The sequence below is a fragment of the Mustela lutreola genome, chromosome 15 (genome assembly GCF_030435805.1).
Source record: "Mustela lutreola isolate mMusLut2 chromosome 15, mMusLut2.pri, whole genome shotgun sequence".
Lineage (NCBI taxonomy): Eukaryota > Metazoa > Chordata > Mammalia > Carnivora > Mustelidae > Mustela > Mustela lutreola.
The window spans coordinates 33,431,556-33,447,010 of NC_081304.1; the positions used below are offsets into that span (position 1 = coordinate 33,431,556).

A 15,455-nucleotide genomic window follows, 5' to 3' on the forward strand; every position below is an offset into this window, starting at 1 on the left:
GGCAGTTTAATAATTCTTAGGACAGGGGCACCTGGGTGGCTCAGTGGGTTAAGCCTCTGCCCTCGGCTCATCAGAGGCCTCTGACCTCTGATCTCAGGCTCCTGGGGATCAAGCCCTGCATCAGGCTCTCTGCTCAGCAGGGAGCCTGCTTCCTCCTCTCTCTGCCTGCCTCTCCGCCCACTTGTGATCTCTCTCTCTCTCTCTGTCAAATAAATAAATAAAATCTTTAAAAAAAAATTCTTAGGACAGTATACATCCATTTTTGAGCTGGTGAAGCTTGGGACTTTAGACATACAGGCCTCCCTTTGAAAGTGCTTCTGCCTCCCCATCTCGTTTGAGTTTTAAGTTCAGTTTCCAAATTCCAATTGGGAAGAAGCGGGGAGCCCAGCCACAGATGTCAGAGTCTAGAGTTTGGGATTTATTTGAATTGGGAGATTAAAGTGAGGACGCCAAAGGCATGCTGACAGCTGAACAACAGAATTGTATTGGCAGATTGGGGATGGATGGTTTGTAACTAATTGGGGCCCCAGCTGTTCCCTGGGGAGCAGCAGTTAAAGAGAAATCAAGGTCATGCAGTGCCCAGGGTCCAAAGAAGTTCATTTATTCAGTAAATAATATTTGATCTTTGAGAGTGTAAGATACAGACGACAGTCACATAATCTCCCCAGTAAAATACAGCTGCAGCTGTGAAGAGTGTTCTACCTGTGGGAGAGGAACCTGGGCAGTGGGCGTTGGTGGAGGCTAAGGGGACGGGTCCCCTGTGAAGTCACTTCCAAAGATTGTCTGCCATGTCTTCGCTATTTTCCAGAATGTTGTTTTCTTCATAGATCTTCTAAGTGACGGTTTTACACTGTGGTTCAAGTGTAGCCCTGTCTGGGGGCAGAGGGATGGACCCAGCCCCATCTGGGTCCCAGATCATGAGAAAAAGGTATTTATTTTGTTTTCACTAGGATTGTCTTCTCTGAGCCTGTACAGTACAAGGACTGATGCTGAGGGCAGCAGTCTCTGGGGAACTGGAGGGAAAGGGCAGATCTGGCCTTGTTTTGAACATAAAATCGAGGGGCAGGGTTTAGGGACCCCTTTCCTTGCTGACCTGAACCGTATCTGACAGTTCATTTTTATCCTCCTCACACTGTCCCAGGGAGGTTCTGTGGGGACTACCCTGGGAGAAAGAACCTTTGTGGGTTGGAAGTCTGAGGGTTTCTCTGGGGGTCAGAAGTCCATGCCAGTCTGGCGAGGGTCCCTTGGGAAGCTACCTGGTGGCACTCAGATGGTGTGAAGGGCCAGGGGAGGTGGAATGGGAAGTACTTCTGCCATCTGACAGCACAGATACAGGCATCAGACAGTCTTGTCATGTGTTGTGTTGGAGCCATGGCACCACAGTTCTGAGTTTCATGCTCCATCCCAGCCCAAGCAAGTTGACATCACAGGAGTTTGCTGGCTTTTCAACTTTGTGGAATTTTCATGGTATGCGAGTCCCGTGTGATGGCCAGAATTAGATATTTTATTTTATTTATTTTATTTTTTTTTTAAAGATTTTATTTATTTATTTGTCAGAGAGAGCAAGCGAGAGCGAGCACAGGCAGACAGAATGGCAGGCAGAGTCAGAGGGAGAAGCAGGCTCCCTGCGGAGCAAGGAGCCCAATGTGGGACTCGATCCCAGGACGCTGGGATCATGACCTGAGCCGAAGGCAGCTGCTTAACCAACTGAGCCACGTAGGCGTCCCAGATATTTTAAATGTACTGGATAGTGTTTAAGTAAGATTAAAAATATCAGCTTTACAGGGCAGCACAGTTTCACTGATGGTCACTCATTTTACTCCGTTAATTACCATTTATCAAGATTCTCCGGAGGGGGATAAAAAGACTCTAATATGCCTGAGACTAGGAGTCCTGGGGAAACCAAGGGGCGTTAAAGACTGGACTTGAGCTGCAGGAAGCTCCCAGTCTGGGAGACAGATGGGAACAGTGTGATGGAGTGCCATTCAGGCAAAAAGAGGGTTTTGCATGCTGGGAAGAGGGAGCCACCCCCTCTGCTTAGGGTCTCATTTGGGTATTAAGGGATGATCGGGCATTTACCAGGTGGTTAAGATAGGTTAGGGCTTTGCAAGAGGCTGAACCAGCTTGGGAAAAGGTAGTGAACAAGCTTGGTCCGCTGGGGAAACAGGTTTGCAGGGAGGTGGGAAGGTGACAGTGAAGAAAGATAAGGAGAAGAAGGAGAATCAGCCCAGTTTCTTAGTGCCACTGGAGGGGTTGGACCTTGTCCTATAGGCTGCTAGGAAACCACTGGAGGTTTTGAAACATGAGCGATGTGATCAGATTGTGTTGTATAAATAGCATTCTAGAATGGGCTGGAGAGGTAAGAGCTGAGTCAGGGAGACCAGTTTAGGAAGCTGTCACGTGAGTTCAGGATGAGGGAGGGGAGGGCTCACACAGTGCTGCTGGCCATAGCTATGAAGATGGCTGTGGGATACTGGATTACAGAGCCAGCTGTCTAGGGGACTGAAGGAATATGACATAGAAGGGAGAGAAAGAGTGAAGGGTCTTGACTGCTTTGGCAACTTGGCCTTCAGGAGAAAGGAACAGAATTAGGGTGAGGATGGTAGGAACCAGGGGAAGGGGAAAATGGTGCTGGCTTTGGAGGCATTTGCTTTGAAATGCCTTCCTAGGAGCCAGTGAGAGGCCTCCTTTAGAAAGGAATCCAGGCTTCAGGGGCAGGAGGCAGAAGTTTAGAAGACTTGGGTGTGGCTAAGGATGTACATGGGGAACAGGCAGTCAGGCACGTGGTAGAAACACACCTCCAAGGAGGAGGAGGAAGGAAGAGCAGCCAGAGAGGTGGAGGCTTAGAGAAAGAGCAGCAGCAGGAGAGGCATGAGGTGCAGAAGGAGAGAGTTTGAGGGAAAAGTAGGCTGAACCAACCACAGGAGAACTAACTGAATGCAATACCAGAGCCAAATGGTGTTAGCATTCAAAAGTATTAGTGTTTGGACTTGGCATGCTGGAGGCTACCCATGTTTTTGTAACTCAAAAGCCTGGTTGTGATAAATGATATTCATGGAGCTTTGCCAGAAGGCTCTGTAGCTCTTCCATTCCTCTGGAGAGTCTGTATCAGTGGATCTAGCCAGATCATCAGAAAGCTGTGTTCTTGGGCTGCCCTGACTTGACCCCATGTAGAATCCCTTTTACTGAATTGCCCTTTAGTGTTGACTTAAGCTGTGCATTTTCATGGAGGGACCTCTGAGAAGCAATCTTGGAAGAGTTTCATGGTAGGAACTATTGGTGTATGCTGAAGATCTTGTCTACTGGTTCATTGCTCATGGTTCCCTCTGCAACCACCCACAGGAGAAATGTCTCTTAGAAGATCTGTAGCTTAAGGGCCGTTTGGGTGGCTCTGTTTGTGAAGTGACTGTCTTTGGCTCAGGTCATGATCCTGGAGTCCCAGGATCAAGTCCTGCATCAGGCTCCCCACTCAGTGGGGAGTCTGCTTCTCCCTCTGACCCTCTCCCCTGTCATGATTGCACACTTGAGCACAGCGCTCTCTCTCTCTCAGATAAATAAATAAATACTTCAAAAAAATCTGTAGCTTGAACAACCAGGATTTATAGGAACTGTAAACCTTATTAACTACTGATTTTTCTTTTCTGCCTTGCTTACTACAGAGCTCAAAGCCAAATATGCAATTGAAATTCAGTAAATATTTAGCAGCTTAATATAAACATGCATTTCTCTGTCCTAACTCACCTTGTGTTCTTCTGCTTTTCTTACCCTAATTTCATCTATTTTAAAAGTATTGTTTGGGGGTGCCTGGGTGGCTCAGTGGGTTAAGCCTCTGCCTTCAGCTCAGGTCATGATCTCAGGGTCCTGGGATCAAGCCTCTCGTCATCGGGCTTTCTGCTCAGCGGGGAGCCTGCTACCCACCCCTCCACCCCCGCCTGCCTCTCTGCCAACTTGTGGTCTCTGTTAAATAAATGGATAAAATCTTAAAAAAAAAAAAGTATTGTGTGTTTTTGTAAGTTACCTTAAATCCTCTTTTTGGAGTTGGGAGTTGTATAAGAAAAAGGAGGAAACCATTGATGAACTTTAGTCAGGTGTCCTTGGTAATGAATCTTCAGACAGATCATTTGGGTTTTTAACATTATTTTTTATTGAATTTGTGGAAGCAATGCAAAGTAGTACCTGATCTCTTCACAGCCAGCTAGTAGCAGCTACTTCTGTCTGATACCTGGTGAATTCCATGCCAGTGTCTGGATGTTCTAGGGGAGCCACCTTCCCTCTCTGTAGATGTTCTGACCGATGCAGGCCTCATGTGGGGAACTTCCCAGGTCCCCAGAGTGCTGAACTAAGGGCCATTTAGTAATACATTGCTCTGCCAACAGATGTTGCGAAGACACCATCCAGCAGCCATTTCTGAGTGGGCTCTGCATGACTGACATGTTCTGTGACCTCGCTGAAATCAAGGTCTTACCACAGTGAAGGCTGGTGGTTGGCTACTGGGCTCTGGGGCAGGATTTGGCTGGCGGTGACATCCTTACAGCATGGAATCAGGACTTAAAGAGCCGAAGGAATCTTAGAGCTCATGTAGGATTATCATCTGACAGATAAGACTAGGCCCTGTGTCCAGGGTAGAGATGAATGGTTGGCTTTGTTTATGAAAGACCATGGTTCCTTGACGGTCCAAGCTGACTTTTATTATCATCAGGATGAATTTGAAATGAAGTACCACCTGGGCCCGGTGCTGTACAGTGGGTAACTATGAAGCGATGACAGTGATTTTCCTGTGTGCCTTGCTCATCAGCTCTACGGTCGTTATAATAGGGGCATTTCAGTAAAGTTGTTAGTAGTGGCCTCATGAGTCAATGTGGGCTGCCAGGGTAAATTTTCCACTGCGATAAGTGATGGATTGGTCTGTTGTTTGGAATGATACAGCAATAATGTAAGATCCCCAGCTAAGCCACAAGAACCTGCTTAAAACCACAACGTACCTGTAAGTGGATTAATTTAGGCCCTAACCCTCTGACCACCATGAATCAACGTGGGAGACAGACACTGCTCATTTGGGTCATGTGAATAGGAACAGTTCCCACACTTTTTCTCCGTTGCTGGTGAGGACGATTGTAGCTAATTAGCAGCGTTGAAGGCAAACGCAGGTGCCAGGTGCTGTGCTGAGTGCTCTACTTGGAATGTCTCATTTGATTTCTTTTGTCTCCTCCACAAGGTAGGCAGTGTTGGTCCTTTTCAGGCAACTTGCCCAGTGGTGAGGCAGTTAGCGAGTGAGAAGAAGCGAGACTGGACCCAGGTCCGTTGGCTTCTAGATCCTGTAAACCCTCACTTATTTGATGGTCCAAGAAAATTGGGTCTCCGCTCCCTGGTCTGGGTTCAGGATTCTGGTGAGATTAGGAATGGGGAAGGAGGACCTTCTTCCTCCTGGGATAGAGGCCTTCAAGGACATTGTCTCTTTTTTCTGCCTCCCAGTCCTAGAAATGGCTCACCAGGTCCTTTTCCACTGTTGCCTTTTATTGCCTCTAATTAGGACTTCTCCCCCAATACATGTATATATTTAACCTAGGCCCCACAAAAGCATGATATCCATGGACCTGGATATCAATGACAGGCCTTTGGTTCACACCCAGGACTTAGAACATCTGTAGTCCTGAAGAACCATAGTTGTGGGCATCTTGGCACAGGATCTGACTGGGGGCAGTCAGGGTAGAATAGTATTTCATGGGCCTTGGGGACCCAGAGGAACTTTGCCTCCTACCTCGTTACTAGAGGGAGAAGGGAGGGGCCTCAATCGTGTCTGCTACCCACATGGGTGGGTGGACTGGTCTAGTCAGAAGCTGGATGGGACACAGAGGGAGTTTAGTTCATTAATGGCTGCTACTGTGTGCTGCAGAGTCCAGGGAGTACAAGAATGTGGTCCCTACTCTTGGAGCTTACCCCTAGTAGAGGATACAGAGGCAGAAAAGGATAATTTTAGTTTTGATATAGTAAGTGTTTCAGTAGAGGTGAGCCCAGTGGAAGGACCAATAAACCCCATGTGGAGGTGAGTGGTGTTTTGTTTTTTCCCCCTTAAGACTTTTATTAAAAAATTCTATTTATTTGAGAGAGAACATGAGCAGAGAGGGAGAAGCAGACTCCCTCCGAGCAGGGAGACCGAAGCAGGACTCGATCCCAGGACCCCGGGATCATGATCTGAGCCGAAAGCTGACGCTCGGATCATGATCTGAACTGAAAGCACCCCCCTGAGCTGAGTCTTAATGGACAAGTTAAAGGGCCTGGTGAGGGGTGCCTGGATGGCTCAGGTCATGATCCTGGGGTCCTGGGATCAAGCCCCATGTTGGGCTCGGCTCCCTGATCACTGGGGAGCCTCCTGCTTCTCCCTCTGCCTGCCACTCCCCCTGCTTGTGCTCTTCTCTCTCTCTGTCAAATAAATATTTTTGAAAATAAAAGAAGTAATACCTCCAGCCACAGTAGAAGACCATCCCATTGTTTTTGTTGGGTGTTTGGTGGAGGGTGGGCAAAGACTGCCGGGAAAATAAGTAGGGTGTGGAATCACAAACCACTTCTACTCCTTTCTAGCTCAGTGACTTTTGGCAAGTTATTCAGCCACTGGACCCTTAGCTTCCCCAACTGATCCGAGCATACACAGTGTTGGCACGCAATACACACTACAATTATAACTATTATTACTCTTACTGGTCAATTTAAAAAAAATGCTGCTGCTTAAAAAAAAAGATAAAGGGGGGCGCCTGGGTGGCTCTGCCTTGGGCTCAGGTCATGATCTCAGGGTCCTGGGATCAAGCCCCACATCGGGCTTTCTGCTCAGCAGGGAGCCTGCTTCCCCCTCTCTCTGCCTGCCTCTCTGCCTACTTGTGATCTCTCTCTGTCAAATAAATAAATAAAATCTTTAAAAAAAAAGAAGAAGAAAAAGAAAAAGGAGACTTGAGAGTTACATTGCGACTTCTGTGAGGACACTCTAGCTTGTCCTCTGGCACCACGGGAGATGGTCCTGTTGGGGTGATGTTTCTCCAAACTTATATTTCTCAAGGAAAGACAAACAGGTGGTGACATTGGAGGAGCCATTGGAGTGTTACCCTAATCGCTGTTGAGGTCCTTCTAAGAGGTGGCTTCCTCAGTGGCCATGCTCCCATGGGCCCTAAGGGAATACCAAGAGCATAGCATCTCTGATTTACACAACCCTAGAAGGTCTCTGTACCTCTTTTTCCCCTGAAATCCACCTTCTGCATTTCAGCCAGTATAAAAAGTGGATTTGACCATGACCACTGTCATGGCCTTCAGAAAGGCAATATAGGGTGGTGGTTTAGAAGATAGGATCTAGAACCTTGATCAGGGATTTCAGATCTCAGTTTTATCCTACACAAGCTGTGTGACCTGGGGCAGTTTGATTTAACTTCTCCAGACCATACTTTCCTCATAAGAAAAGAAGAATAATAATAGCAACCTCCGAAGGCTCTGTGAGGACTAACTAAGCTAATACTCTGCACGGGCACCTGGCAGGTAGGAAGTGCACAGTCAGGTTCCAGGCGTCTTACCACTGACAGCGAGCTGCCGTCGGCACCCGTGCATTGCTTCACACTCTTCTCTGCCCTCTCATACTCTGCACTCCGATTTTTTAAGATGATGTTAAGGGTCTGCCTTGTGTCAGGGACTGTCCTAAGTGCTCCAGTTTAGCAACCAAATTCTTTTTTTTTTTTTTTTTTTTGTAAAGATTTTATTTATTTATTTGACAGAAATCACAAGTAGATGGAGAGGCAGGTAGAGAGAGAGAGAGTGGGAAGCAGGCTCCCTGCTGAGCAGAGAGCCCAATGCCGGAACTCATCCCAAAACCCTGAGATCATGACCTGAGCCGAAGGCAGTGGGTTAACTCACTGAGCCACCCAGGCGTCCCAAGCAACCAAATTCTTTAAGTTCCGTCTAAGACACTACACTTTACACACACTTGCACAGTCTTGCTGATGCTGTGACCTCAGCCTGAGGCATCCTTCCTATCTCTCCTCACCAGGCCATTGCTTTATTTATTTGTTTATTTATTTATTTAAGATTTTTTACTTATTTGACAGAGACAGAGCAAGCCAGCACAAGTCGGGGGAGCCGCAGGCAGAGAGCGAGCGGGAGAAATAGGCTTCCCGCCCAGAGGGGAGTGCAACGCCCCAAGACCTTGGGATCATGACCTGAGCAGAAGGCAGATGCTAAATGACTGGGCCCCCCAGGCGTCCCCTTCCCCCATCTTCTCAGTTTCTGTGGCCCCTTGTGTCACATCCTCGTTCATCCAGTTCCTTCGTGGTTTACCTGGAGCATCCGTACTCCTACCCCTCCATCTTTGGGCCATGCAGACATTTCTGTTTTGAGTTTCAGCTGCCTTGGTGGCTCCCTTTGGAAGAGGCCTGTCAGGTGAGACGGCCAGGTTCGCTGTATGCTGCCTGTGCTTTTGGCTCTCCGGGTGCAGTATCTGAGGCGTTTGTTTTTAATCATTCTAGTTCACATCTTTTCTTTCCATGCTGATCAGCAGGAGCCAGCTGGGGGTGATAGCAAATCTTCCTTTAATTTCCACTGTGATGGATTATTGCTTCACTTAAAATGGTGTTTAATTTGTACATGTGCCCTGAGGCTTTTAAACATGGAGCTCCTTTGACGATTGTTGGAAATCAATTTGGACTCCACAGTATGTTGGACTCCATGAGTTGGACTCATGGAGCCCCATGGAGCCTGTGGCCCCATTATAAGTACCGAAGTCCAAAAATCAGAATGTGGTGAGTTCTGCAGCCCCATACCAGTCATTTCTTCCTACAAAGAAAAAACTCAGGGGCACCTGGGTGACTCAGTTGATTAAGCATCTGACTTCAGGGCTCAGGTCATGATCTCAGGGTCTGCTCAGCAGGGAGCCTACTTGTCCCTCACCCTGCTCATGCTCTCTCACTCTCTTTTTTTTTTCTCTCTCTCAATAAATAATAAATAAATAAAAATCTTTTTTAAAAAATTAAATAAATAAATCCATCTATTTTACTTTCCTTCCTAACAATTGCCTCAAAGAAGCAGCTTTTAAAATTTTCCCTTAGGAAAGAAGACAGTAATAGGTGATTATTTTGGGGACCTCGCTGTCACCTCTTTCTTGTGACAGCCTGCTCTCTCTCTCCTCAGGCACAAGGACCCTCTCTTGATTAGGCTTCAGCTTGCTTTCTCCTGACTTCCTCTCATTGCTTCCAGCTTGCAAGATGCGCATTTCAACAAGCCACGTTTTCCTTCCTTCCTTCCTTCTCAGGGAAGGAGTCCTATTTTGGATGCCTATGAATTCCTGTGAGAGAGGGTAGGGAGCAGAGTGACAGCAGAGTCCCATGCTGGCTGGCTAGGCACTATGAGGTTTCTCCAGCACCAAGCAGCCTGGGACGTTGCTTACGGGGTCAGTTCTTGTCTTCTAAGTTCAGAGCTATGGTGTGGGTTTGTATGTACAGTATGTATGTATAGTACGGACCATAAATGTTTATTCTTCAGAAGGTAGCTTTGAACAAATTTTGGAATTCAGATTTGAAGCTGAGCATAACCATAAACCCCTGCCTGCAAACTTTTTTTTTTTTCCCTACAGAAGAGAAGTGAGAAAAGAAATAATTCTACTCTGGGGAAATGCATAATTTAGAAGCTGTCTGCATGTATAAGAAAACAGACTCTGTGGCTGCTCTGTAAACCCAGACTGGCAGCCAGGGCTCATGGTTTCCTTTTCTTCCTTCTTTGTTTTTATAACACGGATGGGACCCCCTGCTCCGAGTGCTCCCCACTGGGCAGTGAGGGCTCTGGATTCAGAAGCTGGCCTGGGGCAAGCCTCCAGCTTGTTTCCCTGCCTGTTTTTTCCTATTTCTTACCCTGACCTACCACCCCTTCCTTTCCTGGAGATACTGCCCTTTCTGAGAGTGAAACAGCGGCTCTTGGAAAGTTCAAGGGTATTTCAGGAAATCTCAGACAGGGTACTTGTCCCTTTCTACCGCCTGTAACAACTCAACAGCCTCAACACCCAACACAATTGAGCTACCATGGGCTTACGTTTTGACCACGCTTCACCTTACCTACTATCAGAGGATGTCCAGGATGAGAAAGAGGGGCTCTAGATCCAAGGGGTCATGTGTCTGCCTTCCTCCTCTTCTGGCCAGTCCTAACTCCAATGCTGGGGAAACCCATTCTCCCCTCCATAGTCTCCCAAGACTATGTATCCAAGTATTTCTATAATGTTCAGTGTCACCTGATTTCACATCTTTAAAAATAGTGGTGGGTGGACCAAGCAGGGAAGACACTATGCCTGGGTCCTTGTAGGTCTGATTTCCTTCCGCAGTTGGGTGTCTTCATGTGTAATTGGTCACCCTGAATGGGCAGCCCTGCGTGGCTCAGGACTGCACAAGGGAAATGCGGGGTGAGAGTAGTGACCGCTGTTTTCCTTCAGCCTGGTGCTGGGCAGTGCTATTGGCCCCTCAGGAAGATGTACAGAGTCCCAGGGGTGTAGTGACTTTCAGTGGCTGCTGTGGTGGGAAGGATGTCAGGGAGGAGGACATCAGCCCTTTGGAAAGATTTAGTTAGTAAGGTTTAGAGGAAAAAGAGAACTATGATTTGCAGCTTTCTCTAAACATCCAGATGGATCCCAGACATAATCCCGCAAAGAAGATCTGATTTTGTTTGTCTTCCTCCCCCGTCTCTCTAAATAATTTTATCTTCAAAGCGTGGTGCAGGCATTAATTAACGCTGTGCCTCCCCTGGGAGGTAGGCAAGTGGGAACACCACCCCTTTCAGGGAAGCCCAAGGAATAGGCAGGTCCAGAAGCTTCGGGCAGGGGAGGCACAGTGTGCATTGGACCTTGGGACTTTCCCCTCAGACCTTTACTTGGACATAGCCCAGAAAACACCACTTTCTCAGTGTCCTTGGTTCCCAGTAGAATAGAATTGCTGAGGCAATGGCAGGAGAGATGTTTGGTGCTGTGGGATGACTAATGGAAACTTTGAGGGTTGAAGAGAAATTCTGGTAAAATTCACTGTCATTGTGAATTCTAGATGCAGGAGTCTGATTATGTCATTTGTTTCATTCATTTGCTTGCTTGCTTTTCAGACAAAAAAGTACTGAGCATCTATTTCTGGGCAAGGTATAGCAAAGGAAATCATTTTGCCTAAAAGAGCTGGCTAGCCATGAGGAACCCTACTGCTTGGGAGTTTGATCCTTTGTATCTTGCTTAGTCCCAAGCAGAGGGTGGCGTGGGGTTTGTTATCTCTGTAAATGGTGGGGGTTTTTTTTTTGTTGTTGTTGTTGTTTGTTTGTTTAAGATTTTATTTGATAGAGAGTGCGTGTGTGTGCGCGTGCGTGCAAGAGAGAGAGAACGGGGCAGAGGTAGAAGTGGACTCCCCGCTGAGCAGGCAGCCCAGTGCAGGGCTTGATCCCAGGACCCTGGGATCATGACCTGAGCTGAAGGCAGCTGCTTAACTGAATGAGCCACCCAGGTATCTGCTAGGTGGTGGTTTTAAGTAGTGGAAGACTACTGGTATCTGGAGGTGGATGAGAAATACATACATGACTGTTGATCCAGTGACTTTGTAGAGGTTAAACTTTCCCTTTTCATTTAGCCTTTATCTTGGTTGGCTCAGAAGAGGAGGCCACTTAAGAGTCCTCTCCTTGGAGCTACAGGTGGCACATCCTTAATCCTGGCCTCTTCTGTGATTCCCTAAGAATGGTGATCATGCCAGTGTCTGAATGTTGGTGGAGGATACCTTGGGTGACTGCTGAGAAGAACCCTGGGTTGATACTGAACCTCCAACTCTGGACAAGCAGCAGCACTGAGATCCCCAGTAGTTCCTTTCTCATAATTGGGTGTCTTGACAATGATGGTAAGAAACAGAGAAGCGGTCATTTCTTCCTGTAAATGTTGCCCTCTCTCTTGGGTGGCAGTTGGACTTGACTTGCTTTGCAGGAAGCCCTGTTCCATCAGCTCATGGTATTCCCCTTATCTTGGCGTTGCAGGCTGCTGAGAACCAGCGCTCGACCTCTGCTTGAGGGTCCTTCCTCTGAAGACATCACCAGTGTGTGGAGCCTGCCCCACACCCACCCCCTGCCAAACCACGGCCTTTACCTGTGTCTTCCGGTGTTTCCCGTGCGACCCATCCTGTGGGAGTGCCTCGTGGGCCACTCCAGAGTTCACCCCACGCTCAGCGGCGCCAATGGTGAAGATGACAAGATCCAAGACTTTCCAGGCATATCTGCCCTCCTGCCACCGGACCTACAGCTGCATTCACTGCAGAGCCCACTTGGCCAATCATGATGAACTCATTTCCAAGGTACATTGCCCTGTAGGCCTTCCTTGCTCTCCTCTGGGTTGGGGGCACTTTGGCTCATCAGGTTGCATAGGCTTACGAGCTCTCCGGAAGAGCCCGAGATCCTTGTACTCGGTCTTTTGCACAGAGAGGGCTAACGTGTGTGGCTGTCTCACTCAGCTGAGAGATAACTCTGAGTTGGAGGGAGGATGTACTAGTTTAATTTGTAATTTTGAAAGTTAGATGTGATCCCTGTTGGAGGCTGGGGGGGCTGGTAGCTTGCAGGCCGGAGGGGTAGGGGCTGAGCAGTGATTGGAACCTCTTGCTTGGCTGGCTTAGCTCAAGGTGGCGGGTGAACGCCATGTAGAGTGTTGCTTGCCTGGAAAGAGAAGTCCGGGAAAGGTGGTCAGGGCAGGATACCTCGTAGGAGGAGCTTCTTAGATGAGATGAGAGGATATTGCCTTCCAAGCTCCCAGGGAAGGTTATAACACTGCTGAGCTACTAAAACGGGTGGCCTTTGGGGAGGACCAAAAGTGGCTTGGTAAAGAGCTGACCCACTCACTGGCCTCAGGGATCTTTAGGGCTTTTGCATGAGGTAAAATACGGAGTGACACTTGATCATAATCAGAAGAAAGAACGGAACCTTATTTTTCCTGAAACACTTTAGCAGCTGCTTCCTAAAGTTGGATTGGGGGATTGTTAACCAATAAACCCAATATCCCAGTTGTGCAATCCAAGAACTGGCTCCTTCAGGCAGCATTTTCAGGGGAGTTCCCTCTCTCCTAGCTCTGAATTCCCATGGGAGGAGAAATGGGTTTTAACTAGGATGCATGAAAAGGAGAAAGATCATGGGGACCTCTTCCCCTTAAAGAGCACCCTTTCTCAGAACATGGATTCATGCCATTAAGATTAAAAAAACCAAACCAACCTTTCTACATATCCAGACTCCGTTAAAAAAAAAAAAGTGTTCTTGATCTGTTAGTAAAGGTGGCATTGCTTTCCCTGCCTCTAGCTTGTTAGTCCCAGCCACAGAGGGATGAAGGATCAGTAGTTCTAGAACAGTACTGTCCACCTGGCTGATTTGACAGGAAGTGAAGGAGGCAGCTTGAACAGCCATGTCTGTGGTTGTGGGGCTTCTCAAATCAGGTCTGAGGACAGAAGTCCTTCTAGGCCTGTCCCAAGATCTAGGGTTACCACAGAGCTTGAACCCTGGAGCCCTCAGAGTCTTGGTCTCTGGCCTACTTTCACTTCCCTAGGCTTCCGCTAATTCTCCTTTATGCCATTTATGTTCCAGCCAGCCTGTAGCTTTCTCCATCAGCAGACTCACCTTGTCTCAGATTCCTCTTGAATCTTTTGGGAAACCCTCAAGTCTGGAATTTTGGATGTGGGGAGGCAGTGTCAGTGAGGGAAGAGAGGAGTCCGTCCCCTTTGCTTTGGAAGGGGGCTTGCAGACTTGGAGGGGAAATGTGAGCTGTCCTATTTCTCAAAATCTCCAGAGAAAATGGAAGCCAAGACATCTTTTTAATACCAGGAAGAAGTGCATATGTGTCATAAGAAATTGAGGTAACAAATAAAATGGATCCTAGCACCTTCTAGGTCCTAAAAACTGCTACTTGACACTTTATAAATGTTATCTCACTTAACCTGCATAAGAAGACTTTAAGGTAGGTGATGTTAATTATATTTTCTGGATGGAGAAGTTGAGACTCAGAGAGGCTGTCCAAGAATGCAAATTGGAGGTTCAAAGAGGAGAAAGCAGTTTCTTTGAGTGTGTTCAATCCAGATGGGCTTCTGGAAGAGGTGGTATTGAGCTGGGTCTTGTAAGACAGACAGAGGGAACATGTGGAGATGGTCGTGGTCTTTCAGCATTGATGTTTGAAGCCTGGTATTCAGGGCCCTGGAAAGTCTGGCCTTTTTGAGTGAGGTTTCTTGCCAGTTCCTTGCTTTATGTTCCAACCACTTGGAACTCACCAACATCCCTGAATATGCAGATGGGGGTATTTCAGGCATATGTGCCTCAGCCAACAGCAGCCCTTTTCCTTCACCTCTTTCCTCTCCCCCAGGAGCTTTTCTACATCCTCTTTGACCCGAGACCACATCTCCTAGTTTTGTATCTTCCTGGTCGGGAACCGACCTATGGTCGGGAACCTGACCCATCACGAAATGATCAAATAGATCCGGGTGGGGCGTGAGCCTTGGGAGAAGACAAGTGATGAGCAGAAGAGTCTTTCTTGGCCTCTTGTCCTCCTCCCTGCCCATTTTGGGGCAGAAAGGCTCATTCACAAGTCCAGGCCAAAGTCAGCACAGGCTTCAGTTTCATGGGCTACAACCAGTGCACAGATGGGGTGCATTAGAGCTTGATGATTTAAAGAGTTGGGTTAAATGCCTGGCTGTGGGGAGGGAATGAGGGAACTGTGGCCGGCGCTGCACAAAGATTCCTTTATTTCACTCCACAGCCACCCCTGGCGTTAAATAATCTATAGATTCTTAGGCAGGTCCGCTTAATGGAAGCATCATTCCTCCAGCCCCCTCCTTGGAAAATGGGCCTTTCTTTTCATTTTGCTTCTCTCTTCCATTTAAGAAAGTTCAGGGAGAGAATGTTTCTCCTGTTCTCCCCTCTTGACATAATCTCCTATGCGGTTTCACAATCTGCCCAGTGGGAGTTAGGAGCTGAGAAGCAGATAACTGGAGCAGCAGTGTAATTAAATGATACTTTGTACTTGTGATAGAGCCTTTCATCTGGAAGCCTGACATTCCCTTGTTTGGTTTAAAAAAAAAAGGTTGGTGGGCGGGGGGGGGGGGGGGTCTGACTTCATTATGGAGAAGGCAACACAAAGGTCCAGAGAACTAAAGCTCTGAGTATGTGGCTGGTAGAGAACTGGGTACAGGATTGAGACTTGGGACTCCCATGGAAATGTGTAGTTGTAATGTTTTGAACAATTAGGGTCTCTACCGATGTGGCGGAAAGAATCTGCCACCAGCCTTTCTGCCTTTCCCAGCTTGCTGTAAACCCCCAGGGGCCTCAATCCCTGGAATCAACTGTCCAAACTCCCGAGTCTCAGCCTCTCACTAATAAGATGAGTAAAGTAATATTCGCTGCTGTGAGTAATGCCTAGTAGCTGGCACTTAATGTATGCTCACTGTGTGCTGTCCCCATGA

General features: G+C 47.6%; 1 protein-coding gene across 3 annotated transcripts in view; it reads left to right on the forward strand.

Moving 5' to 3' along the window:
- YPEL2 (yippee like 2) overlaps window positions 1-15,455 on the forward strand; it is a 64,932-nt gene that overhangs the window by 9,186 nt on the left and 40,291 nt on the right. For 2 of the 3 annotated variants that reach the window (XM_059147179.1, XM_059147182.1), the window contains exon 2: window positions 12,007-12,320. In XM_059147179.1, coding sequence (XP_059003162.1) covers window positions 12,204-12,320 — 117 coding nt within the window. In that variant the 5' untranslated portion in view covers window positions 12,007-12,203. Of the gene's footprint in view, window positions 1-11,364; window positions 11,874-12,006; window positions 12,321-15,455 lie in introns of those variants that run through there. The other variant, XM_059147181.1, reaches the window with a different exon arrangement.